The sequence below is a fragment of the Orcinus orca genome, chromosome 7, assembly GCF_937001465.1.
Source record: "Orcinus orca chromosome 7, mOrcOrc1.1, whole genome shotgun sequence".
NCBI classification, from domain to species: domain Eukaryota; kingdom Metazoa; phylum Chordata; class Mammalia; order Artiodactyla; family Delphinidae; genus Orcinus; species Orcinus orca.
The window spans coordinates 112,161,252-112,188,353 of NC_064565.1; the positions used below are offsets into that span (position 1 = coordinate 112,161,252).

Here is a 27,102-nt window from a genome sequence, read left to right on the forward strand (position 1 = left end):
GTGATGAATGGAAGAAATTTGAATCCTAAATTTATTTTCCCACAGGAGGATCTTAGCTGTTTAACCCTCACCCTGAGGCTATAAAACTGGAAAGCCACCAGAATTCTGGGGTCATAGAGTATTGTCTAAGCTCATGGCTCTGTCCTTATTTTTCTTACAGATCCAGTTTTCCATCAAGGATCTCTCTTGTCACCAAAATAAACAAAACAAAACAAAAAAGAATTCTGTTTCTTTAGGGTATTCTACCCAGAGACACAGAGGTTGGCCTTGGCAAATGGGTAGGGAGGTAAACTTGGGGGTGACTCTGTGAGCCTCAGGGAAGCCAGGGTGGGATCCTGCTGTTCCTGTTGGCAGCCGCACACCCAAGGCGGGCAACTTTCTCTGCACACGCTCACAGAACAATTTCAGATCCTCCCACTATAAATGCAGACATCAGACAACTTAATTCAATACCTAACATAACTCCGGGCCGGGCTTGCAGCCTTGTGGTCTGTCTGGTGACTTAGCTGCACCCAGCCATTGCCTGGTGGGTTTGGACATCTAGCTTCTGAGCGGCCGAGGCAGAGGTCTTACTTCAAGGTGACCCCAGGAAACACCAGTAGACGTGAAACAGAAAAGGGAGGACCGTGAATACAGGTGCAGCAGCCACTGGGAGCAAATGAAGCTGAATCCTGCTGGGGCAGCGCTAGGAAACAGAACACACACATCAGAGTAATCTCACCCAAGGAGGGGAAGCCAGGCGTTTATATACCCATCGGTTAAGGGCTGCTGGGAGGGAGGTGGTTAATTCCCCCGCACTTTTATCCCCTGGGGAGTGCGGAGGGTGGAGGTTGGGAGCTGAGAATTCACTGAAGCAGTTACACAAGAGGATAGGAGGGGGCAGGTAGTAGGGGGGTGAGGACAGCCCTCTGAACTCAAGCGAGTGAGTGCACAGAGCACCTGGGTGACCCGCTTGCCTCTAAGAGGGGGCCAGGTTCGGAGCAAGTGGGACTGGGCTGGAGGGTGGGCCAGGCAGGTTACCAGGAATCCCAGAGCCCACCCTCCACCTCCCAATCCCAGGATGTCCCTTCCTGAACAGATGCTGGGAGATTGGGAGAGGGTACCCTGGATTGACAGGGTCCTTCTCTGGGAAGCCAGCCTCGGGAAGAATAATGCTGACTTCCAGGGTGGGGTGTGGCCATGTTGAGGTCTGTCCTGCAGATCAGGATGAAAGGGACCCGTAGGCGTGGCAGAGGGGACCGGGGACCCCGGGGCTGCTGCCACTGGTCAGCACAGCTCCTCTGACTGAAGATATTTAGCTCCCTTTTCTGGCGTATTACTTAGGCGCCCGTTTGTTGTAAATGTCAGACAATCTAACCCAAAGTGGCCTGAGCAAAACGAGCATGTATTAACTCCTGTAAAAGTCAAGAGCGTTCCAGTCCAGACGTGGTTTGTTCCAGAGGTGCCGGCTGCGCCCCCAGTGCCCATTTCTCTCCGTCTGCTTTGCCGTGTCAGTTCCATGCTCAGGCAAGCTCTTCCCACAACGTGGCCAGCAAGGTGGCCAGATGGCTGCTCCGGCAACAGCCCCCCAGCCTCCAAGGTCAAGTCTGGCAGAGAAGGCCTCTGATGGGGCTGATTAAGTCCTGTGTCGCTCCCGGAACCTGCGCTCTGCCCAGGGGAATGCAGTGCTCTGATTGGCCAGCCTAGCCCCACACAACCACCTCTGGAACTGAGGGCCAACTCCACAGCAAGTGAGAGGGCTGAGAGCAGGGAAGAGACCAAACAGTAATTTTGGTAACCTTTAACCAAAGGAAATGGTAACGGATGCAAGGCAGCTGAAAACAGCAGATACCTACTCTGGGTAGGTTTGGGCCTGTGACCAGGACCCTGGTGCTGCCCTCCCACTCCTGCCCCTTTCCCATCCACCCCGACCCCTTCACCAGAACGAATGCCTGAGTAGCCAGGAGCTGAGGATTCACAGCTACTTTGAGCCCCAGACTCCTGGTGGATGGATTCCCCAGGGCAGCAGTGACCTGGGCAGTACTACCCTCCCACCCAGGGAAACGTATAGGCAGTGCTGGTTGTCACGGTAACTAAGAGATACTATGGGCCATTAGTGGTGAAGGCCAGTCCCACACAATAAATAATTATCCCACCGCAAATGCCAATAGCGGCCTCCGTGGCAATCACTGCCATTGGGTCCACCTGCGGATACTCTCCTACACTGGCTTTGCCTTGGGTTTCACAGCACTTGTCATGGAGCATAGACCTCACTCTTAAAGAGTGGACACCACATGCCAAGAGTCCCCCATCACCCTTCCTCCTGCTGTGTGCAGTTCCGTTGGCATGTCCGCCTCTCCCCTCTGTTAGGTTCTGGAGCCAGAGACCAGGCGTTTTTCCTCTCTCAAATCCTTCCCAGGACATAACAGAATCTCACGAATAAACAGGCCTGCCACCCTTGGGACCGTTTTTGGATAAGATGAGATTTGAGTGGGACCGTTCTATTCAGAGTGGCTTATAAATGTGATCATTGGATTGAACTACAGTTGACCTTTGAACAGCTCAGGTTTGAACTGCACGAGTCCACGGATATGCTTCAGCAGTAAATACTACAGTACTACGTGGTCATGGTTGGTTGAACCCAAGGATGCAGAGGAAGTGCAGATACGGCGGGCCAACAATAAATGATACTCATATAACCCCCCATGTTGTTCAAGGGTCAACTGTGTTGTTTTGGGTTTTTTTGAAAATTTAAACTTCTTTATTTTACATTTTACAACTTGGATGTTTTACGTTGCAACGTTTGAAACAAATATGCAAACAATGACTTTTATGGAAAACTACATGTCATAAGCAGTAAGCACTCTAGCTATTTGATTGGTTTATGAACAGTCTCCAGGAGGTTGAAAATAGCTAAGATTCAACTGTGTTTTAATTACTGCCAATTTCAAGTGTTAGCTCCGAGAGGTGTTTTTGAAGTTTAGAGCCAGAAAGAAGTGGAACCAAGTATATTTGCGAACACAGTGCAGTAACTAAGGCTGCCCTGGCTGTGAGCTTGGAGACAGTCTGGCTGAGACTAGGCTTCAGGATTTAGCATCTTCACCAGGCTGGACTCACACCTCGGCTCTGAATGTGGTCTCCAGACCACAGGTTCGTTATTCTTGGGAAACTCAGGTCTATATCCCACTGGAACAATCCATTCAAGAGTGAGAGATGAGAGTACAAGAAGGAAAAGGCAGAACCAAGCCCAGAAGGACCCATCTTCCTACAGTGGCCGTCTGGTCCATGCAGCTCATTGGTGCCAGGAGTCTAGGACCAGGTGAAAGGTCCTGAGCTTTCCAGACACCACTGTGGTCTCCATTCATCCCACCCCCACCTCCAGAGGACAACCACTCTCCCGCTTGCCATGAAGCCTGGTGGGTTACAGGCAGAGTTAGTAGCCAGGATCCAGAGAACTGAACTGACAAATCCAGTCATAAAATTCATGCGGAACACCGAAGTACAGCCTCTTCTGCCTCCGGCCTAGGGTCCCAGGCTCAGTACCTTGTCGGGCAGGGAAGTAAACTAGGCCTGCAGCCACTGGTAACCGATTGGAGGAAGGACAGCTCTTCACACTGCTCCTGCAAGTTCTGGCTTTACCAGCAAACTCAGGAAGACCCTATCTCCCCAGGCAACTCCTCCTTTGCATATGCAGAAACAGCATATATGCTTATAATATGCAAATTATATACGTTATCACACCTCACACAGCCAGTCACGGGTCCCCAGTGAAGTGAGAAGGGATGGAAAAGGAGCCCATCTGAGCATGGGGCTGAATCCCACATCAACACCCAACAGCCAGAATCGCCCCCTCCCCAACGCTGCCCCCTGAGCTGCCATGCCCCTCCCCGCAAGGCCAAATCCTTAAGGCAAGGGGAGGCTGCAGAGCATGGAACAGTGGCCCCTGGCATTGAGAATAAGGTTACGTGTTTACTTCATGCAAACCAGCTCCCTGGAAACCTGCAGGGGACAAGTGACTCAACACACACATCCCAGAATCCTCGCCGGCTCTTGGCAAATGTGCCTTCCCCCACTGGCTCAGCCGCAGCTGCCGGGATGCCGTGTGCCTCCTTTCTCTTCTCCCTTCTGTACTGCTCACATGGAGCAGCAAACACAGAAAGACTTTATTCACAGGCTCCAAGGCTCGGCCTTCTTTTGAGAGCTTTCCGAATATGCAAATTCCTCAGTGTTGGATTCTTCTTCTCAAGGGCTTGAAAGTTGTGTACTCCCACTGTGCACAGTTAAGCACGTCAAGACTTCCCTGGGCAGGAGCTTCCTTAAAAATAATTCTTCATGACATTTTTTTTTCTTAAATTCCGTATATATGTGTTAGCATACGGTATTTGTCATTCTCTTTCTGACTTACTTCACTCTGTATGACAGACTCTAGGTCCATCCACCTCATTACAAAGAGCTCAATTTCATTTCTTTCTATGGCTGAGTAATATTCCATTGTATATATGTGCCACATCTTCTTTATCCATTCCTCCGATGATGGACACTTAGGTTGCTTCCGTGTCCCGGCTATTGCAAATAGAGCTGCAATTTTGGTACATGACTCCTTTTGAATTATGGTTTTCTCAGGGTATATGCCCAGTAGTGGGATTGCTGGGTCGTATGGTAGTTCTGTTTGTAGTTTTTTAAGGAACCTCCATACTGTTCTCCACAGTGGCTGTATCAATTTACATTCCCACCAACAGTGCAAGAGGGTTCCCTTTTCTCCACACCCTCTCCAGCATTTATGGTTTGTAGATTTTTTGATGATGGCCATTCTGACTGGTGTGAGATGATATCTCATTGTAGTTTTGATTTGCATTTCTCTAATGATTAATGATGTTGAGCATTCTTTCATGTGTTTGTTGGCAGTCTGTATATCTTCTTTGGAAAAAATGTCATGAAGAACCTAGGGATAAGACAGGAATAAAGACACAGACCTACTAGAGAATGGACTTGAGGATATGGGGAGGGGGAAGGGTAAGCTGTGACAAAGTGAGAGAGAGGCATGGACATATATACACTACCAAACGTAAAATAGCTAGCTAGTGGGAAGCAGCCGCATAGCACAGGGAGATCAGCTCAGTGCTTTGTGACCACCTAGAGGGGTGGGATAGGGAGGGTGGGAGGGAGGGAGACACAAGAGGGAAGAGATATAGGAACATATGTATAACTGATTCACTTTGTTATAAAGCAGAAACTAACACACCATTGTAAAGCAATTATACTCCAATAAAGATGTAAAATAATAATAATTCTTGCATTTAAAGGAGAAACTTCTGAAACTGCCATAAAGCAGAACTTCCAGCTGTGAAGTCAGGCTTGACAAAAAAGGGCTGGAGCCCAGCTTCGCCTCATTGCGGGTACGCAGGTGGAAAATCCCTACTTTTGCTGTCTGTGCCCCGCTCCCACCTTCGCCTGGCCTCCTTCATTCAGAGCTGCCCTGTGCCTGTGTGCACGCTAGTCCTGGGTGACTGGAGACTCAAACCAAGACAGTTGTCGCCCACCAGAAGCTCAAATCCAGGGAGCTGGACGAGCCTCTAAATGAGCCGGTTCTCCTCTCTCCAGGGGCCCTGGGCCTGCCTGCTCCCTTCACCCCTAGAACCAGGAGGTTCCGATCTCAGCCCCTCCTGGACAGAGCAGATCCCAACTGGCATGACTGTTGTGTCAGTAAGCAGCGGGCGTTTCAAGGTTTGTCGTCCTGTCTGGGATCCTCCACGGTGGCATTTCAAAGACTAGGTTCCTTCCCCTGAGCTTCTGGTTCACCCTCTGTCCAGGTCTCCCTGCAGGACGGGGTGCCCTCTCCTCCCTCAGGCATCAGACAGGGTTCAAGCTGAAATAACTAAGGCAAACAGGATTCCTCTCTCCTGCCACTACCTTTCCCACCCCCGCCAAGAGATCCGTTGGTTAAAATGGGACACTTTTTCTCGATTATATAGGATTTCACACCGTATATTTGTTACACGCTCTTGTCGCTTCTCACGGAAATCGTTCCATGCAAGATTTCATGTTAACAGCTGCATGATGTACCGTCATATGACTGTTTCTTTTTTCTTTTTAAATTTTTATCGGAGTAGAGTTGCTTTACACTGTTGTGTTAGTTTCTGCTGTACAGCAAAGTGAATCAGCTATATGTATACATACGTCCCCTCTTGTTTAGATTTCCTTCCCATTTAGATCACCACAGAGCACTGAATAGAGTTCCCTGTGCTATACAGTAGGTTCTCATTAGTTATCTATTTTAGACATAGTAGTGTATATATGCCAGTCCCAATCTCCCAATTCATCCCACCCCCTCTTCCCCGCCTTGGTAACCATAAGTCTGTTCTCTACAACATGATTGTTTCCTTCTTTTTTTCTTAAAGTCTTCATTGAATTCGTTACATATTGCTTCCGTTTTATGTTTTTTGGTTTTTCGGCCGTGAGGCATGTGGAATCTTAGCTCCCCGACCAGGGATCGAACACCCCTGGTATTGGAAGGCGAAGTCCTCACCACTGGACCACCAGGGAAGTCCCTCCACAACATGACTGTTTCTTAATTGATCAAATGAGCCTCTGCAGGTTCTGCATAGTGCTGGCTCCCAGTACTGCTCAGTGTACACTGGCTATGATACCCATCAGAGTCATTGACAGGGAAGGGGCTTAGACATAAGGGAAACAGGGCCTCGTGATCTGCAGTCTACAGGTCGGGCAGGCTCTGGGGTGAGCTTAATCCAAAGATCCCACTTCTTTCTTTCTCCCCACTCTGCCTTCCATGAAGTCAGCTTCATACTAAGATTAACTCTCCTTGCGGTTGTGAGATGGCTGCCAACAGCACCTGTTACTGAACCAAACTTAGGTCCACTGGCTTGCGCAGTAAAGCCAGTCTGCTTGCCACCAGGTTGTGGTGAAGGAGAGTGCAGCGTTTATTGTAAGGCACCAGACAAGGAGTTGGGGGCAGCTAACGCTCAAAGAACCCGAACTCCCCGATAGGTTTCAGGGAAGCAGTTTTTAAAATTTTTTATTGAAGTATAGTTAGTTTACAATGTTGTATTAGTTTCTGCTGTACGGCAAAGTGAATCAGTTATACATATACAATATCCACTCTTTTTTCGATTCTTTTCCCATATAGGTCGTTACAGAGTATTGAATAGAGTTCCCCTGTGCTATACAGCAGGCCCTTATTAGTTATCTATCTTATATATAGTAGTGTGTATATGTCAATCCCAATCTCCCAATTTATCCCTCCCCCCTCCCCAAGGAAGCACTTTTAATGGCAAGGTAAGGGAGGGGAGTCACAGGGTATGCGGTCAGCTCATACACAATTCTCTGATTGGTTGATGGTGAGGTAACAGGGTGGTGTCCCTGGGGTTAACATTATCAATCCTCAGGCTCCAGTAGGTCTGGAGGCTACCTGCCCATGGTCAACAAGTACTTAACTTCTTCCATTTAGTGGGGGTTTTAGCATCTGTAGAACAACTCAGGAAATGTGCATCAAATACTATTATCTAGGTACTTCAGGGAGAAACTAAAGATTCTGTGATTGCCACATGACTGATTTACTGTTTAAATTCTTACCAGTTTTCCTGGCCCAACTGCTATTTATGTCACTACTACGTTCACATTCTTTCAGTCATTAGTTCTTGAGCCAGGCTTTTGTAACTGAGGGGAAGCCGACAGCTTTTCTACAAACAAGAGGCAGGCAGAGGACATGGGGGGAAGGGTCTGTCCCAGGAAGGCCCCATGGCCTTAAACACCCAGGGCCACAAAAGGTGGCAGAATATGCTACCCCAAAATATGCCACTTTGGCATAAGGGTTGCTTTGAGCTAAAAACACTTAAAACACAGATGATGCAAGAAGGACATTCTAATCTCCCCTTTCCTTCCTGAAAATAGGAGATAAAAGGTCCCACATAAAAGAAGTCCTCCCTGTACCAGAAAGAAAGTAGCATTCTTATCATCAAGGACAAAACGTTAAGACTGAGATAATTCTACACAAACAGACCTTGTTAAAATAATTCTTACCTTCCTTTAGCCTCCCCACACAGTTTATTAACTTTTCCACAATTGCCTCTCTTTGTCCAACCTAACATAAAAGCAGGTAGGTTTTGCCATTTCTTGAGATGTTCATTGCCTTATGAAGGCTCCCATGTCATATAAAATTTGTATAAATGTGGATGCTTTTCTCTTGTTAATCTGTCTTATGTCAGTTTAAATCTTAGGCCCAGCCGAAAAACCCTGAGAGAGTACAGGGAAAACGTTGCCTCCCCTACAGATACAATGGGTCTTTGTCAACATGAAGAGAAAGTGCCCACAAGCCTGTGCATTTCCCAGCACTCCAAGCAGGAGTCCTATAATTCACTCTAATTGGACCACCTTGGGTTACATGACCGCCAGCGATGGGGAGGGACGGGAGTGTGCCGACTGGCTTAGGCCACCCAGGGCCCACTCGTGAGTTGGATTGGTTTAGTTTCCCCTAAAGTGACTAGACTGCATGAGGGAAGGCAGATGATCTGAGTGAAACTTGGGTTATTTTAATAAGCAAGCACAGAATGCTGAGGAGGTGATCAACATGCACATTCTCAATATTGGGTTTTTCCTTTTTTAACACGTCGCCTACTGATGGATATATACATTTTTCCTATCTTTCACTTTTATAAACAGTACTACAATGAACGTCCTTAAACATACCTGCCCTTTTGCACAGGATTCCTAATACTCTCTTCAAACGTGGGCTACACCTCTCTCTCCACGTTTGGGGCCCCAAAAACAAGCTGCCTGACACCTTTACTGTCATCACCTCCATAGCTTGAGTAATGAAGACAGAAATGAGTCAGGCTGGCTTCTAGGGTTGGGAAAAGTGATGCCTGATTCTCACTGCACAGCGGCCCAATTATGGCCGGGGAGTACTCCCCTAGGGCCACAAATCCTGGTCAGATACCTTCACTGGTCCACCTGCCATGTGTCTTTAGATTAATTCTGTGAACTGCAAAGACTAGCTAGGTCCCTGCCACACACCTGACAAATACTGGTGAGGCAGAGGCATAAAAACGCAATGCTCTCTCGTTCAAAAAGTTGAGGCGAAAGAGGGACATATAGTCCATAGCTATAACAAAAAAGTCTTTCTACATACTGATTTAGTTGCACCTCACAAATTTTGGTGTTTTATTTTTACTTTTATTCAATTCAAAATGTTTCCCAATTTCACTTGTATTGTTTTCATTTGTCCCACAGGTTACTTAGAAAGTGTGTTGCTCAATTCCCATATATTTGAGGAATTTCTAGATATCTTATTACTATTGAATACCTCAGATAACATACTCTGTGTGTTTTCAATCCTTTGAAATTGATTGATGCTTGTTTTATGTTTTTTTATACAATCTGATTATCTCTGTTTTTCACATATAAGTATTTGGTGCGTTGATATAAATTATTATTAACAAGGTTAGATTTCAGTCTACCATCTTGGTTTAGTTTTCTATGTCTCCCATCTGTTCTTTTTTTCTATTCATCCCTTCTCTGTCGTATTTTGGGTAAGTTGATTATCATTTAGTTTGCCATTTATTTCATCTGTTAATTTTTTTAGCTAAGCTTCTTGGTGTCAGTTCTAGTGTTTTCTTCCTAGAAACTGAAACATTCATTTTAACTTACCCATGTTATTGGGCTCAAGCCTGCTTACCACCCCCTGCTTGTTACCTCCTACTTGTGAAATGTCTGTCCCTCACTCACACCATTTCTCCAGTCCCGGGAGCTGTTCATTCATGCATTCATCTCTCAGATACACACTTAATGAGTACCAGGATGTTGCAGGAAGAGGATGCCAAGTCTCAAACAAGGCATAAATAGGAAGAGAGTTGGTTCCTTCCACCACCAGAAGTGATGAGGCAGTACAATCATTATCTCTAGCACCGGTGTGAGAGGATGCTGTCACTGTAGAAAATAAGGCCATTATAAGGATGAAGCCAGACGCTCTCTTCGATCATCTCCCAAGCAGTCCCGGTCAGCCAGACCTGAATGTGAACAAGTCAGGCTTCCTGCACAAAATGATTACCCAGGTACAGGCAGAAGTCACTGAACTGGAAAAGCCAGAAAGATTATGGGCGACTTGGAGCCAATTTTCCACACTAGTGCATCTGAGGAGGATTTAAGAGCATCTTGAAATCATAAGACCAGTGCACACGGCCTGTATGTGTCAGGGTGTGCACAGAGGTGCTTTTTATAAGTACTAAAAAGTTCCCAACATTAGGGCACTGATGAAAATAAAGTATCGTTAATCATATACATGATACTATTTAGCCTTTTGAAATGAAATGTCAGTCTATAGATGTTGACATGGAAAGATATCCAGAATCCGTGGTTCCATGAGAAAAGCAGAGATCCGAACACTGTGCACTGTGTGACGCTCTCTGTACAAATGGGTTATGGTAGAGTAGATCTATGGTAGGAGGCATGGAGTACGGATTGTGTCTGGTTTTGAATTCTGTCATATTCCAAGACATAATACAGGGATTTATATATACTAGGCCCTCAATAAATATTTGTTGAATATAACAAACACTTTGTTAAAAACCTGGAAGGTTAACCCCCTAGCTGTTAATAGTAGGATGGTGGGTGATATTTTTTTCTTTTTTATTGTCTTTATTTTCTGTTTCTTCTGCAAGAAATATCCTGAGAAGGGGATTGATCACTGCCTTCAGAATTACACTGTAATGAATACATACATTCCTCTGTAAGCACACACTGGGTTTTCAGGTCCCTGGTGTATGTGTTGATGGCTGAGGGAGCTGGAGGCCAGTGGAGGCTCCGATCAGCTTCAGTGACTACAGATTGTTCTTCTCAAGTTTGCCTCTCAGACAAACTAGTGACTTTCTGACATTGATCTGTACCAGATCCATGCCCAAAGAGGAAAAAAAAAAAAGCTTAAAAACTCAAAGTTCTTAGAATTCTTCAAGAGGATTCTAAAGCTCCATGAGGATGTGAGTTTCTGAGTCTCACTCCATATCCAGAGAATAAAGATAAGCTCATAACTATTGTGTCGGGTGTCAAGTAAACATCAGATGGTAGAAGGGGAGGGAGTTTTTTGTGGTTTTTAATTTATTTTTGGTTGCATTGGGTCTTTGCTGCCGTGCGCAGGCTTTCTCTAGTTGCGGTGAGCGGGGGCTACTCTTCATTGCAGTGTGTGGGCTTCTCATTGTGGTGGCTTCTCTTGTTGTGGAGCATGGGCTCTAGGTGCGTGAGCTTCAGTAGTTGTGGCACATGGGCTCAGTAGTTGTGGCTCGTGGGCTCTAGAGCGCAGGCTCAGTAGTTGTGGCGCATGGGCTTAGCTGCTCCACGGCATGTGGGATCTTCCCGGACCAGGGCTCGAACCCATGTACCCTGCGTTGGCAGGGGGGGTTCTTAACCACTGCACCACCAGGGAAGCCCCAGAAGGGGAGTTCTGAAAGAATGCAAGTGGGTGAAAATTCTTTCTACCACAGGAATCACAGAAGTGGTGACAAAATGATTATTCTCAAAGACAAATAAAAACTTTCAATTCGATAAAACACCTGAGCTCCCCAGATTAGAGAATGGTACAGAGTTCAGTATAAGTCCAAGGGAAAACATTTTAAATATTTTATGTGTATCTTTATTTTTATCTTGCCCTGACTAAAAAATAGAGAAAAAAAAATTAAGCTTGCTTGCAAAATACGTTAATAAAATATTTTTTTAAGAAGTCACAGAGGACATTAGGAAGAAGAGAGAATTAGCTTAGGAGGAATAATGTGAAGCCAGGGATAAGATTAATACACAAAATGCTTGCCATGAAAGTGCTCCACACTTGCTAGTTATGAGCCACAATTTGACTCTGAGCTTCCTAGCAGCCCATGCAAAGAAAGAAACAAGAACAGCTGTTTTACTCACGATGTCCATTAGGTTAAAAACAAATCAGGGGGCTTCCCTGGTGGCGCAGTGGTTGAGAGTCCGCCTGCCGATGCAGGGGACACGGGTTCGTGCCCTGGTCTGGGAAGATCCCACATGCCGCGGAGCAGCTGGGCCCATGAGCCATGGCCACTGAGCCTGCGCGTCCGGAACCTGTGCTCCACAACGGGAGAGGCCACAACAGTGAGAGGCCCGCATACCCCCGCCCCCGCCCCAAAAAGACAAATCAGGTGCTTAATTCCAAGACCAGAAAAGAATTTCTTCCATGTGTTTCCATAGTGAGCAAGGGGTCCCACTGAACACACAGATCTGGCAATGAAACTCGTGTTTCCATGCACTCATTGAGCCCATCCTTCTGAATCTTTGATCCATCCCTCTGGGCAAGAGAAGTGCTGGCTGGGAACTGGTCTGATCAAGAAATGTTATCATAAGATTAATATTTAGTGGTCACCTCGTTCTACACCAGGCTCCCTGTGGACAATGTTCATGAAGTCACCCACTGTTCATATCCCCAAAACACACTTCCTAGATCTCATCAGCTGGAGACTAAGGGGCTGAGAAAGTGCACAGAATGAGACGTATAGGTACAGGAGCGGGGAGTCCATGGTGAGCACCGGCCCTCAGGTCCAGCCCCATGGACACAGCTGGCATTGTATTTGACAGTCTGTAAAGGGTGCTCACTCTGAGCCTTGGCTGAGAAATAAGGATGTCTCCTGTGATTACTGACCTTTCATCCACTCTGACTTTGAGGGGCCTGGCAGGTAAAGGGTGCCTTGTCGGTCGAGGTTGGTACATTCACGATATCCTAGGGGAGGTACGGTCCCATTCCATTCTCAGAGTCCCTGGCCACTTCTGGCCACTCTTGGCCAGCACCATTCTACCGTAGGGCTGGATCTGGGGAGACTCAGGCCCAAGCTCTAACTTCATCTGGCCAGGCAGATTTTAAAGGAGGACCAAGTTGAGTGGCTTCAAGATCACCCCGTCCTTATAGCACAGGTCAGCTGTTGCTTCTTCTCTGCCCTACCAGACTCTCAGATGTTGACAGAGCCTCACAAAGTCACCTTGAGCCCATGGCCACGGCCACGGCAGCAGGTGCAGACGCCCTCTTTGAGGTTGCAGGTTGAGGCACATTTTGCCCACATTGTGCTGGGCTAAGGATGCAGACGTGCAGACCCTGCTCAGATGAGCTTGTCTGCCGCTCCTGGATGCCAAGCAGAGCTGGCTGGTGCCCGCGCTTCACACAGATGTCCTTTCAGTTGTTGCTCCCGGGTCTTCAACCATGTGCCCCTCAGTGGATGGGTAGAGGAGGGATGGAATAGAATGGCTGAAGGGCGGCCTGAGTACAGGTGTCTACTGATGGAGGATTACCTCCCTGCCGCTGCCCCTCACTCAGCCAGTGCAGGTGTGCCCTGGGGGGCTGCCCACTCCTCCTCCTGACACCAGCGAACCATCGTGGGCCCAGCAGGGGTACTGTAGGGGCTTAAGCCAGGGTCTCTGGCTCAGCATCCCCTCCCAGGCTTCTTAACAAACCTTCATTAGACCCCTAGAGTTCAGGGAAAACTGAGATGCTTAACCCCCAGAAGGACACCAGCTGTCACACAGATCTGCACTCCCAGTGCCCTTATGGGAACCAGTCCTGGCCAGGTATTCGATGAAGGGAAGCGGAATATGCCACCCCAAAATGTGCCACTTTGGCGTGTGGATTATTTTGAGGTGAAGACAATGAAGACCCAGCAGACTTAGGGGAAGCTTTTAACCTCTCCTCTTTTTTTTTTTGGCCACACTATGCGGCATGCAGGATCTTAGTTCCCCAACCACAGACTGAACCAATGCCTCCTGCTTTGGGAGCATGGAGTCTTAACCACTGGACTGCCAGTGAAGTCCTTCCTCTCCCTTAACTGCCTAAAAGATTTTAAAAAGGAAGCCTATACCAAAAAGACAGCTATTACCAGAGATAACTTTTTTTCTAATCTGAAAGACTCACCTGCATGGCAGGGCAAACATCTGGTTGCCAACCACCTGCTCTCCTCATCTTCCTGTGAATGGCCCTCCTCCCCTCCGGAGCCCCAGGCCCCTAACCCTTTCCTCAGCTCAGGATGGCATGTAAGCCTCCATCGCCCAACTGCCTTTGCATCTCCTGTCTTTGTGGGGCTCCGGTATGCACGTAATTAAATTTGGTTTTCTCCTATTAATTTGTTGTCTGTCGATTTAATTACTGAACCAGCCAAAGAACCCAGAATGGAGGAAAGGAATCCTTTTCTTCCCCAACAATGAGGAAATGAAGTCCTAGCACACTGGTGCCCTGTCTTGTCATCCAGCAGGCAGGACACAGAGGTGAAACGGCTAGGTGGTGCTGTGGGGGGCTCCAAGGAGCTCTGGTCCTTTATGTCTCAGCACAGAAAGAATTCAGTGAGAGGCAAAGTTACAGATAAGAAATGACTTATTACAATAGGATGCTTGTGAGGGTGAGAGGGTACCACCCTAAGAACTTAGTGGGTTACAGCTTTATAATCAAAGGAAAAGTGGGGAGGGGGAAAAGACCCCCCTCTTCCTCATTCTTGAGTAGACATCACACTTCCATCATCAGCTCCTTCTCCAGGTTGGGCAAGGGAGTTTTCTTGTCCCTACATGGTCAAGCCAAGACTGTCATGGCACTATGAAAAACTATTTAGGTCTCAGTACAATGAGGGTCTTTCACTTTGAAATGTCACCTTTCCATAAATTATTGTGTTTTTATGTGTGCGGAGAACATGTCCTAGGGATCATTAACTTACTGAGCTCACTGGGCAGGATGTGGGTCTCATGCCTCCATTGTTTTATTGTTTGGGGGCATGTCTCACGCTTCTGTTGCACGGTTTTGTTGCTAAGCAGGCCTGCTTGGTTTTGTGGTTAAGCAAACCTTCTTTCTTGAGTGATCATTAACTTCCAGGGGTCTCCCATACTTTTTGTTTACTTACAATCCCCTAGTGGGATTAACTATTTAATTACCTAATTTGTCCCTTTACCCTGTCCCTGTCAGAGGGGGCTGCTCCACCATGGGGCCCACAGTTCCTCGTCGGACCCAGGCTTTGAACGTCCTCCCATGCCTCCTCCCACCCCAACCTCATTCCTCTGTGGTCCAGGGGCTCCCCCAGTTTCCTTTCCCTCCATGGTCTTCGTCACATTTAAGATCTTTTTTCCTCTATCTGTCTCACCAGGGAGCCCGTAAAGTCTCCCCAGGTCCCACCTTCCTCGCAGCTCCCAAAACAATTGTCTTGGGGAGAAAAGAGAGTGTGGAAGGACAAAAGAGAGGAAAGAAACAGGGAAGGAAGCGTGATGATAAAGGAGAAAGGAAACGGTGGGGACACGGGAAAGGGGGAGCGGCAGGAAGGGAGGGGAGGGGAAGGAAGAAAAGGAGAATGGGATGAAAGAGAGGCAGAAGAGAGGCGAAAGAAAGCAACTCAACCAAGACTACTCCTTGTTTTCCAAATCAGCACTTTTCTGTCACTCTTCCTCCCAAGTTCTGCTTGAGTGAACATGAAGAAGCAAACTGTTTCAGAAATCCCAGTTTCACTTTACATCTCCATCGATAAACCAGAGAAACAAGAAAAAGCCTGGTTGTTTTATGATTTTTAGGGCATGGACAGAGGGGGGGAAGAAATATCCTTGGCATCCTGCCTTTTTCCTAAGGTCTTTGTAATTTCGTGTTAATTTACTACCTGAACCTTTGCCATGTAAATAATACAGGTAAAGATAAACTTCACTAGCCCTGGACTCTGACCTTTGTTTAATGCCCCACCCCCTGTCTGATCTACCCTCCAACCCACCACTGGAAAGTTTGGTATTGTTACCTGGAAGTTTAGAGCCAGAGAATAAATAGCTGGAGAGGCAGAGCGTGTTGGTTTTAGACAAGCCTCATGAGAAAGTACAAAAACACCAGCACAGGGATTTCCCTGGTGGTCCAGTGGTTAAGACTCTGCACTTCCAATGCAGAGGGCACGGGTTCGATCCCCCATGCCGTGCAGTGCAGCCAAAACAAAACAAAACAAAAACACTGGCACCTCTGAGAGTTCCTCTCTAATCAGCTGATAAGTTTTCCTCTCTTCCTCAGAAAGGTAACCAAATGGGGCCAATTCCTTTTCCACTTACCTGGTAGGGCTCCCAGCCACTCTGCCGCCCTCCCAGCTTTGCCCGCCCGAGCTGTGCTTTGCAGGCACCACAGTGCACCGTTTACTTAGACAAGAATAATTTAAACAAGTGATTTAATCCCTCTTACTCCCTATTGTTGAGCACGCCTGTATTTATTTCTCTTCTTGTTGGAATGTTTCCTCTAACGGTGCTTTCAAAGAGGGGCTGTATGTGATAAAGGCGTTATCTCCTGTATATGCCTGATAATTTAGCAAAATCTAGCTTCAAAGTTCTTTCTCTTTGATACTTTAAAAATATTATTCAACTATCTTTTTTTTTTTTTTGTCTGCACCACACAGCATGTAGAATCCTAGCTCCCCAGCCAGGGATAGAACCTGTGCCCCCTGCAGCGGAAGTGCAGGGTCTTAACCATTGCACCGCCAGGACAGTCCCTATCTTCTTAAATCCAGTGTTACTATTAAAGAAATCTGAAGTCGATTGAATTTTGTTCCTTTCTCAGCCCTCTGCTATCCAGCTGCCTGGAACACAGAGGTAATGACTGGAGCTTTAGCTGCGAGTTTGAATCATGAAGAAGAGATGGGGGAATAGTGATCTGGAATGCAGCCTGAGTCTTCAAAGACCTAGTAAAACAGAGCTACTACATCAGCCATAAACTGTCCACCTCCAAACTTCTACAAGAGAGAAAAATAAACTTTCATTGTGTTTATGCCACTGTTATTTGTAGTCTGTGTCATTAGCAGCTGAAATGAATCTTAATTCATTTATTGATTAAATCTGTCCTGGCTTATACTTTCCAGAAATCTGATTAAACTAATAGCTTTCATTGTTTTCTTATAACAAAGGTATCCCATTTATTTTATATAGTTAGAAAATACAGATAAGCAAAAAGGACAAAATAAAAATTACCTGTCATTCTTACTATCTAGAGATGAGTATGACTACTTTTTGAATATATTCTTCTGGACACAGACACACACACACATATTGTTTTAACTTTAGAAGATGAGGATCATCTGGAAAGGACTTCTGTTTCTCTCCCACACACCACAACCCAACCACCTGCGGCCTCCAGGAAGGTAGGGTGGGGGAGGGCCCGTCTCATAGTTTTTAGGTTTGTTTCTCAGTCCTCTTCAACCTCCTTCTTGCTTCCGTGGCATCTTCAGGGTTGCACGGGAATGGGCCAGCATCTCAAGCACATTACCATAGTGTCAGCCCTGCATTATTTTTTTCATTGCACCAATCACTGTCTGAAGCTGTTATTTATGAATTTACTTGTTTCTCGTCTTTCTCTCCCAGCCTCCACTAGACCGTCAGCTCCACAAAGGAACCTGGCCTGTTCACAGCTGTCTTCCCAGCACCAGCACAGTGCATGGTAGAGAGATGTTCCATAAATACAGATTGGTTGACTGAATCACTGAGCTGGTGCTGGAACCCAACCTGACTCCAGCCCAGGGCTTCTTGCTCCATATCTTGTGTTTTTCCCACCCAAGCCCCTGGATATCCATCATGGGCAGAGATGGTATAGAGAGGCACAACAAAGCCCACAACAAAGATATGGGGTCCTTCCCCCCAACATTGGCTATACCACTGTAGGATGACCAGACTTAGGGCAGAGCTGCTTGGATATGTTTGAATCCCCACTGCTTGCACACAGGAGGTGCTCAGAAAAGGTTTGCTTTATTGAATGGACATACAAACTCTCCAGGAGGAGATGTTTCAACATAATTACAGGGGGCAGGAAACACAGTAACTACAAGAGCAGATTGTGGGTTATACGGTGAAGGAGAGAGCTGAGTATTAACAAGTTATTGACCCAAAGGGGCCTTTGGTCTATACCGAGTAATAGAGGAGAGGTAAAGAGCGTTGACCAGCGCTGCCCAATGCCCTAGCCACTCACTTCATGTAGTTATTTACACTTAATTGAAATGAAATAAAATCTAAATCTTGCACTAGCCAGATTTCAAGTGCTCCATAATAGCACATATGTCTAGTGGCTACTGCATTGGACAGTACAGATAATACAAAACACTTCCATCACCACCGAATGTTCTATCGGACGAAGCTGACTTAGACCCTTAGAATGAAAGGAAATGCATTCGTGCTTCTGACCTGGCCTACTGACATCCTCTTGTCCCCCTCCTGCACACATAGATCAGAACACCATCCGTGCCCCACATCTGCCCCCCTAGACTTTCCGTTCCACAGAGAGCAACACGATCTGCCTCCACTTCCCAGTGCGGAGGACAATGCCCTGCAGGTCATGAGGACTTGTTGAAACAATGAGCCCTCAATTCGTTTTCTAAATGCTGAAGGCCCAAAAGGTGAGTCAAGGACAGAAGTAACAGAAGAGACCCCTGCTTCCCTTCTTTTCTCACCTCACTACCCACTTATCTGGTGCCCTGCCCCACCCGCCAACTTCACTTCAAAGCAGCAGTCACCGGCAGCCCGGCCTCCAAAACTTCCTGTCCCCGAACCATGAGAACTCAGAAATCTATCTGCTCCAGGCCTCAGACCAATCTAGCTTGTGAAGGTCCATTTGCTCACATGATAATTTTCTGTCTTCCTCTACCTTCGGGTCCTGTACACCTAGTAGGTGTTCAATAAATGTTGGATGGATGGATGGGTGGATGGATGGATGAACGGCTCAGTTTCCCCGCGTCTGCCCTAGGGACTGCGGGAGGAGCCACCATTAGAGGCCTGGGGGAGAGCCTCCGCTCCCGCCCAGCAGCCGGCTAGAGCTGGGCGATCCCGGCCCGCGGGCCGGGGGCCGGGCGGGGCGCAGCCCTCGGGGGCGTGTCCTCCCGGCCGCCGCCGCCGCTGTCTCCGCCGCCGCCGCTGCCGCTGCCCCCTCGAGAGGCAGGCAGCTGGCCAGGCAGGGCAGCAGCGGCCGCAGAAGGCGGGAGGCGGCGAGCATGGAGCGCGAGCTGGAGGCGCTGGCTGCTCGGCCCGCGCGCGCGGCTGAGCCGCCCTTCCAGGCGCTGGTGGAGGCGGCGGGCGGCTGCGGGCAGGTGTTGCTGGTGGGAGAACTGTGGGAGCGCGAGCAGAGCCGCGCGCTGCTGTGGGACTTCGCCCGGGCGGTGTTCCCGCCCCAGCAAGCCGCGGGCAAGCCGGGCGGCGAGGCGGCCGAGGGCGCGGGGCCCGGGGCGCCGGGGGCGCAGAAGGTGCCCGCGACCCGGGCGCGCGCCATCCGCTCACCGCTGGTCTTCGTGCTGTGCCGCGCGTCATCGCTGGCAGCCCGGGAGCCGCGGCGGCACCTGCGGGAGATGCTGCGGGACGTGCGCAGCCGGCGGCGGCCCGGCGCGGCGTTGGTCGGGGTGCTGGTGGCCGAGGCGGAGCCCGAGGATGCGGTGGCTCCGGAGCTGCGGCTACTGGAGGCGCTGCTGCGCACGGTATTCGGCCGCCAGGCTGGAGGCCCGGTGCAGGCGGCTGCCTACTGCCCCGGCCACCCGGCTTCCAACTTGACTGTTCAGGCGGCCGCCTGCAGGGCCCTGCAAGCCGCCGGGCGCTTGCGACCAGGTGAGTGGGCTCTAGGTCCCGGACGGCGTGGGCGGGCGGCGGCTGGGGGAAGGCCAGCTTTTTTGGCCAGCTCCCCCCTCATGGTACACCGAGGTAAACTGAGGCCAGGAGAGAGGAGGTGCCTAGCACTAGGCCTCCCAGGTAGGGCGGAGCGGGCCCTGGGCAACGGGCCGAGTCTGTCCCGGGGGGATCCTGAGTGCAAGGGATTCTGAGTGCTTAGGAAAGCCGAGGGGGCAAGCAGAAGGCAGGGGAGGTTGGTGGAAAGAGGGCTGGACTGAGCTGGGCACAGATCTGGGATTGGGGGGGGGAGGGGAGGAGGAGACGGGAAAGCCTTGGGATGCACCAGTTTCAAGGTGGGAGGAGGACAAAATTGGGACTAGGGGGATATCCGGTGCCAGGAGCTTCTAGGACGCTCACAGCTAGGGATGCGCTAGAGACGCGACGGTGAAACGCCGCGGGGTCAAAAGAAGGCAAGGAATAAATGCCGGGGACTTGGAGGTGAGGGGAGAAAGGATGTGAGGGACTGAGGGCCTAGAGTTTACCAGTCCTTCTTGGCTACCCACTGCAGTGTCTCCCTCGCTTCCCTCCCCACTCTCCTGAAGTGTGGGGAGGGGAGTACGGGTCTTCTCCCAGCCCCAGTGACTGCTGCCATCAGCAAAAGGGTCAGAATCTCGTCCATCCGGATACACAGGGTTTTACAGAAGGTTTCCAGTGCCCCGAGATTAAAATATGGATGTTAAGTACAGCTGGATCTGGCAAAGCGGTGAAAAGCCGGAGTGATTTAGCTTCTAGCTTCTAGCTTCCTTCCCCCCACTCCTCTCCAGCACCTGCCGCCCTCCAAGCTTTCCAGCCTCTGCCAACCTTGTTGCTAAAGAGTTAATGACGACAGAGGCTGTGTTCCGCCTCCCTGGGCATTGGTGTGTTAACTCAGCAACTGGGTGATGCCAGACTTACAGGGGTCGGGGGTGGGGCTTTTCCTGCAAGGAGACCTGGTACCTCTGATGTCGCAAATGTCACAGACTTACCTGCCAGCGTGGCCTGCCTAGGTGAAGACCATTCATCTCAGCTGTGGAGCCTGCCCTAACCTTCTCCTCCCCTTCCCGCAACTCTTCTGTTGAGTCTGTGAGGAAGCCAGCTAAATTTGAAACTCAAGGACCAGCATTCTGAAAGACATGGAGAACGTCCTGAGGTGGACTGTCATTCGGGTTGTTGCTGCCAGCACCTTTGCTGACCTGGCCCCATGGGGAAAATTTTCTGTCCCCTAATGAGCCTGTGCCTAGAAATTCTCTGAGCCCTTTGTCTCTTAGACATCTCTTATTCCCAGGGAACAACTTTTTTTTTTTGAATTTTATTTTATTTATTATTTTATACAGCAGGTTCTTATTAATTATCCATTTTATACATATTAGTGTATACATGTCAGTCCCAATCTACCAGTTCATCCCACCACCCCCATCCCCCACCCCCAGGGAACAACTTTTAATTCCCCAGAGCCAAGCTTGCTCTGGGCTCCTAAACTTTTTTTACAGTGCAGTTGCCTCAGAGAGAAAAGCCTTTTCTTCCATCCTCCTTTTCCTGACCAATCCCATCTCACCATTCAGAACTGGACTTCCTCCTCCAGAAAGCCTTCCCTGACCCGCCCACTCTCATTTGCAAGTTCACAAATGAAACCCGAACCTGCTTCTGCATGGTTTTGTCACTTTCCCTTGTGAGTTTAATCACCACTGTATTCCCATTTCCTGACACCCTGCTTGGCATGCAGAATCCTTGCCTCTTTTTAAACACTAACATTTCAAATTTTTAACATTTTGCAAGGGAATCATTCTATATATTGTGTTAAAGTCGATTGTACTTTTATCAAAACATACTGAACATGAAACCTTTCGTTAATGACTAAAGGTCACGGGTGTAATTATAACTCATTGTCCAGTAATTTCTTCCAGGCTTTTGCGGTGGGTTGCACCATGGATTCATGCTCCTGAGGTTTTGCTAGTGCTTGCGGAGCTTTCCAGTCTCTTTCTCACTGTCTGATGCCTATTCTTATACTTGTAGGTTGCCTGCCTCTTGGTAGTGCTCTTTTACCCAGTTTATGCTTAATTCAGATGCATTTTGGTTGAAAAACAAGGACCCAATCTTTTTAGAATTGGGTACAGATTAAGAGTAAATTGGCCCCAATTGAAGAATTATGAGAAAGGATTTTCTGTGTCTTGGCTCTCCGGAGTCCTTTTTTAAAACTTTGTTCCAGTTGACCTTATTCCAGATGGTTAGGAATCTCAAGTAAATCCCCAGATAACTGAGGTGGTACTATAATAAGGAAACTCGAATCGACATGTAATTGTTTTGTGTGTGATTATCAAAAAAGATTAATTCTATTTCTATTAAGAAATAGTTTGATGGCCATTTCAAGAATAGTTGAATGGCCATCATTAAAAAATCTACAAATAATAGGGACTTCCCTGGCAGTCCAGTGGTTAAGATGCCTCACTTCCAATGCAGGGGGCGCGGGTTTGAACCCTGGTAGGGGAACTAAGATCCCACATGCTGCGTGGCCCCCCCTCAAAAAAGTCTACAAATAATAAATGTTGGAGAGGGTATGGAGAAAAGGGAGCCCTCTATACTGTTGGTGGGAATGTAAATTGGTGCAGCGATTATGGAAAACAGTATGGAGTTCCTCAAAAAAATAAAAATAGAGTCGCCCTATGATCCAGCAATTCCACTCCTGGGCATATACCCAGACAAAACTATAATTCGAAAAGATACACGCACCTCTATGTTGATAGCAGCACTATGTACTATAGCCAAGACATGGAAACAACCTAAATGTCCATTGATAGATGAATGGATAAAGATGTGATATATATATATCACATTGTGTGTGTGTATGTATATATATATATATATATATATATATATATATATACACAAAATGGAATATTACTCAGCCATAAAAAGAATGAAATAATGCCATTTGCAGCAACATGGATGCAACTAGAGATTATCATACTAAGTGAAGTAAGTCAGAAAGAGAAAGACAAATACCATATGTTATCACTTATATGTGGAATCCTAAATGCGACACAAATGAACATACCTACAAAACAGAAACAAACTCTCAGACATAGAGAACAGACTTATGGTTGCCAAGGAGGAGGAGGGGTGGGGGAGGGAAGGATTGGGAGTTTGGAATTAGCAGATGCAAGCTACTGTATATAGGATGGATAAACACCAAGGTCCTACTGTATAGCACAGGGAACTATATGCAGTATCCTGTGAAAAACCAGAATGGAAAAGAATATGAAAAAAGTATATATATGTATGACTGAGTGACTTTGCTGTACAGCCGAAATTAACACAACATCGTAAATCAACTAAACTTCAATAAAATTTAAAAAATAGTTTGAACTACAAATCCGGGGGTAGGGGGGCAATTACTGCTTCTTGAGTTTTTTCTTTGGTGCTATGTAATTGTAATTAATTTCATGTCATTTTTGTTACTGTAGTTTCTCCAACATGGTACCTACATAGAGTTTTTGCAAAGATGAAATTAGGTAATAGGTATATAAAAGCAGTCTTTCTTTTTGGTTTTTTTTTTTAAAGCTCAAAAACCTACCCCCTTTTGCAAATCAGAATCTTTCTTTTTTAATCAGGCAGTTAAAACTAGGGCAGTTGACAGTTGAAGCTCTTGGGTGGCTGAACAGAAAGTCTCTCAGTCGTGTCATGCCCCATCTGACCCCACTGCCTCTTGGACCTTGTGTTCTTTCTAGCAGAAGGAGCGTGGGAGAGACCCGGCCTCCCAGGACTGCTGGCATGCTTTTCCTGGGGTCCCTGGAGCCGGGGGAAGGACCCAGATGCCACTTCCCCCAGTGACCCAGCTCAGGGTGAGTGTGTCGCCTTCCTGGCTTCCTGGACCCTGAGGGGGGCCTGGGGTTAAGGTCACGTGCACACAGTGGACCATAGGGATGGAGTGGCCCACCATCGGCGAAGACGTTGCCTTGTGCGGGACATGGGGATGAGCAACGTGAGGTGCCTTGACCCCCAGGCAGCCGGCACTCAGGCTGGGTCATCGGGGCTCTCGCCCCAGGAGTCTCTGACTAGGGAAGGGGTTGTGGGCGGGGCTGGAAGACAGTTGCCAGATGTAGGTGATGGGGCACCTGGAGCCAAACGCATTGTCTCCCCTGAGGATCCAGGGAGTTTAACAAGTGACTTTTGAGCTGGAGGTTGGGGGATTTTCTTAGAAATGGGAAGATTTGGAGAGGGAACACCATGAACAAAGGCTTGACAGCATGATGTCAAGCTCAGAAAAGAGTGCCCTGGGGGTGAGGTGCAGAATGAGACTGGTGAGGGCCGAGGCTGAAGAGGAGAGTTGGAGTCACATCAGGGCCCTGGACCCAAGTCTGTCAGGAATAGGGAACCCTGGCGACTTCTGAGCAGGGGTGTGCGCTGATTAGGGTGTATAGCGAAGTGACTGGACTGCAGGAGCAGCGAGAGCCCACCTAGGGGGGGGACTGCACCCTGCTGGAGCACTGAGGTCCCCACCTTGCTGGCTGTCACCTCCAAGAGGCCCTGAAGCTGTCTCCTCTCCCAGGCTCCCTCAATACACAGCAGCTGCTCCTTCCATCCTGAGGAGAATCTCCAGTCTCCTATAACATAACATAATCACAGGAGTGACTCCCAATCACAGGAGTGACTCCCCATCACCTTCGTCACATACCCAGATCTATGGCATGACTATCTCATCAGAATCACAGGCCCCACCCACACTCAAAGGAGGGGATTAAGCAGGATAAGTACACCAAGGAATGGGAATCTTGGGGGCTGTCTTAGAATTCTGTCTACACAATTGAAAGCTCAAAAAATACAAAAGAAGAAACACAAATATTAAAAATCATTCATTTAATTCCCCCACTCAGAGTCAACTATAATTTGGGTAGACCATTCTGTCTGTCTGTCCATCTAGCTATCTATTTATATTGCCTTGTACTACTTAAATATTAATAAATTCACTTCTATATAATATATAAATCATCTGCAAAATACATCACATTTTAATATATTTAACTGCAAAAATGTTAACGTCAACCTCTCCATCATCATTTTGGATGTATCTGGAAACTAAAGGGGAAAAAAAGCAAAGGAATCATAAACATTTTTTTTTCTTTTTTTTTGGCTGCGTTGGGTCTTCTTTGCTGCGCTTGGGCTTTCTCTAGTAGCGGCAGGCAGGGGCTACTCCTCATTGCAGTGCTCAGGCTTCTCATTGCGGTGGCTTTTCTTGTTTCAGAGCTCAAGCTCTAGGACACATGGGCTTCAGTAGTTGTGACCACAAGCTCAGTAGCTGTGACTCAGGGGCTTAGTTGCTCCGCGGCATGTGGGATCATCCCGGACCAGGGCTCGAACCTGTGTCCCCTGCATTGACAGGCAGATTATTAACCACTGTGTCACCAGGGAAGTCCCCATAAACAACTTTATGTAACTCTTTGATCACCTCTCTCTGTAGCATATACCAAATTGTTTAGTCTCATGTAGAAGTGAATGTATTAAATGCCAATTGCGTGTGCAGGCTATACATAAACATTTATAATATACATAATAAATAGCAGATTATACATACATACATTTACATACACTGTTTTAGAATCTGCTTTCTTTATCAATAGCATACTGTGATTGTGCAGTATTCCACAGCGATAATTATATGTCAACATCTTTCATCTTTTTTTTTTTGAGGTGATCGTAGATTCACATGCAATTAATCTTACACAATTAATTGCATGTGATTACACAATTGTAAGAAATCACATTAAGAGATCCTGTGTACATCTTGCCCTGTTTTCCCCCATGTACATGTCGCAAAACTATAGGATAATATCATAGCCTGGGTGTTGACATTGAAACAATCCACAGACCTTACTCAGATTTCCTGAATTTTACTTGTGTATGTGTGTGTGTGTGTGTGTGTGTGTGTGTGTGTGTGCATTCAGTCCTATGGAATTTTATACATCATTTTTATTTATTTATTTTTGGCTACCTTGGGTCTTCGTTGCGGTGCACGGGCTTCTCATTGTGGTAGCTTCTCGTTGCGGAGCACGGACTCTCGGCACGTGGGCTTCAGTAGTTGTGGCTTGCGGTCTCTAGAGCGCAGGCTCAGCAGTTGTGGCCCACGGGCTTAGTTGCTCCACGGCATGTGGGACCTTCCTAGACCAGGGATCAAACCCATGTCCGCTGCATTGGCAAGCGGATTCTTAACCGCTTCTCCACCAGGGAAGCCCTGTACGTCATTTTTAATGCCTGAATCCCATAATGTGACTGAGCCACAGTTTACTCAGCCAATCCCTTTTTCAGATATCAAATCAGTTAGGATGCTCTCAGCTATAGGTAAAGAAGCCATGACTCAAACTAGCAGAAGCAGACGAGGAATTCATCATCTCACCTAAAAGACAGTCTAGAGGTGGAGTCAGTTTCAGGGCTGGTTGATTTAGGGGTCCAGCAACACTTTCAAGGACCCAGGATTTTTCCTTCTCTTTGCTGGGCCGTCCTCAGTGCTGTTTCCATCCGTATGCTGGTAGCAAGATGGTTGGAGCAGTTCCACTAATTATTCCTAATTATTTCCTTAGGATAAAATCCTAGAAGTGGAATTGCTGGGTCAAAGGGTATGTACATTTTTAAGGTTTTCGCTACGTATTTTGTTGTGTTTTTAAAGTAGAGAGTCACTGGGGCCAACTCCTTCCCTTTCATTCCCAGCTTACCCACTCATAAACTTTATCTTCTCATTGGGTGATTCCTTCTCTTGTGTTCCAGGTAACTTCCAGGATCCTGAGGAGGAGCTGGCACTGACAGTCGTATATCCCAATGGAGATTGCGAGGATCCCAGAAAGGGTTCAGTAGCCTGTGATAGAGTTGCCTCCACTCCCACTGAGCCCGCCGGAGACTTGAGATGAAGGCTGGACCCGTGGCTGCCCCGGCTCTAACCTACAGACAGGGGGCTGGCTCTCACTGAGCTACCCTGCCTCCATGTTGACCTTGGGATGCTACAAAACCCCACCTTCCAGGGGGCTGTTGCATTGACCTGTTACCAGCCAAGCAGCGGGACTTACTAAGCTAAGCAGGACCTAAGAAAGTGTATCCTCCGGGAATCTGCCCCCCCCCTCGCATTTGCTCACTCTCTGGTCACTGTGGGGTTATTTTTTCTCTCTGTGCCGTGGTTTCTCTATGCCATTGAGACAGCTGGCTATCTGCTTTGAGGTTCTGCGGTGCTGTGACATCCCATGATTGTTTGCATGAGTATCCATCATTTCAAGAGCAGCTGGACTAGAAATCATCAGATCTGAGAGGGGAGCCTTGGACCTGTCACTCAACCTTTGGGTCTTCTGTTTCTCAAACACGTGAGGGCGCTACCAGCCTAGTGGCTCTCAGCCAGGGGCCAGGCTACCCGCTCCAGGCAGTATTGGAAATTTGTGTGTGTGTGTGTGCATGTGTGTGCATGTGTGGTGTGCTGGGAGAGTCACTGCAACTGTGGGAAACCCCTGGAATTTAGTGGGCATCTCACAATGT

The 27,102-nt window shown here is 47.8% G+C and overlaps 2 protein-coding genes across 8 annotated transcripts in view; both read left to right on the forward strand.

The window, feature by feature from the left end:
- Window positions 1-16,706, forward strand: part of SPATA3 (spermatogenesis associated 3) — a 28,604-nt gene extending 11,898 nt beyond the window's left edge. For 2 of the 5 annotated variants that reach the window (XM_049712531.1, XM_049712533.1), the window contains one exon: window positions 161-217. The gene's annotated coding sequence lies outside the window, so the exon portion shown is untranslated. Of the gene's footprint in view, window positions 1-160; window positions 218-16,537 lie in introns of those variants that run through there. The other 3 variants (XM_049712530.1, XM_049712535.1, XM_049712532.1) reach the window with 3 other exon arrangements.
- A 1,984-nt stretch (window positions 16,707-18,690) lies between these two features.
- Window positions 18,691-26,495, forward strand: C7H2orf72 (chromosome 7 C2orf72 homolog). Of its 3 annotated transcripts, XM_033425551.2 has the most exons (4): window positions 18,691-19,554; window positions 23,319-23,432; window positions 26,166-26,201; window positions 26,350-26,471. In XM_033425551.2, exons 1-3 carry the CDS (start codon window positions 18,951-18,953, stop codon window positions 26,168-26,170), a joined length of 723 nt encoding a protein of 240 aa, XP_033281442.1. In that variant the 5' UTR covers window positions 18,691-18,950; the 3' UTR covers window positions 26,171-26,201; window positions 26,350-26,471. The 3 variants fall into 3 exon arrangements, with proteins under 3 accessions (XP_033281442.1, XP_033281436.1, XP_004262965.1); XM_033425545.2 differs by lacking the exon at window positions 26,166-26,201 and having other exon boundaries at window positions 18,702-19,554; window positions 23,322-23,432; window positions 26,350-26,495; XM_004262917.3 differs by lacking the exon at window positions 26,166-26,201 and having other exon boundaries at window positions 18,708-19,554; window positions 26,350-26,495.
- The last annotated feature ends 607 nt before the right edge of the window (window positions 26,496-27,102 follow it).

What these genes read in the sequence shown, in the direction of transcription:
- C7H2orf72 (XM_004262917.3), top strand. Translation starts at nt 18,951, where the DNA reads ATGGAGCGCGAGCTGGAGGCGCTGGCTGCTCGGCCCGCGCGCGCGGCT. An exon ending in CGCCGGGCGCTTGCGACCAG is followed by an intron (nt 19,555 to 23,318) that starts GTGAGTGGGCTC and finishes TGTTCTTTCTAG; the next exon opens with CAGAAGGAGCGTGGGAGAGA. An exon ending in CCCCAGTGACCCAGCTCAGG is followed by an intron (nt 23,433 to 26,349) that starts GTGAGTGTGTCG and finishes CTTGTGTTCCAG; the next exon opens with GTAACTTCCAGGATCCTGAG.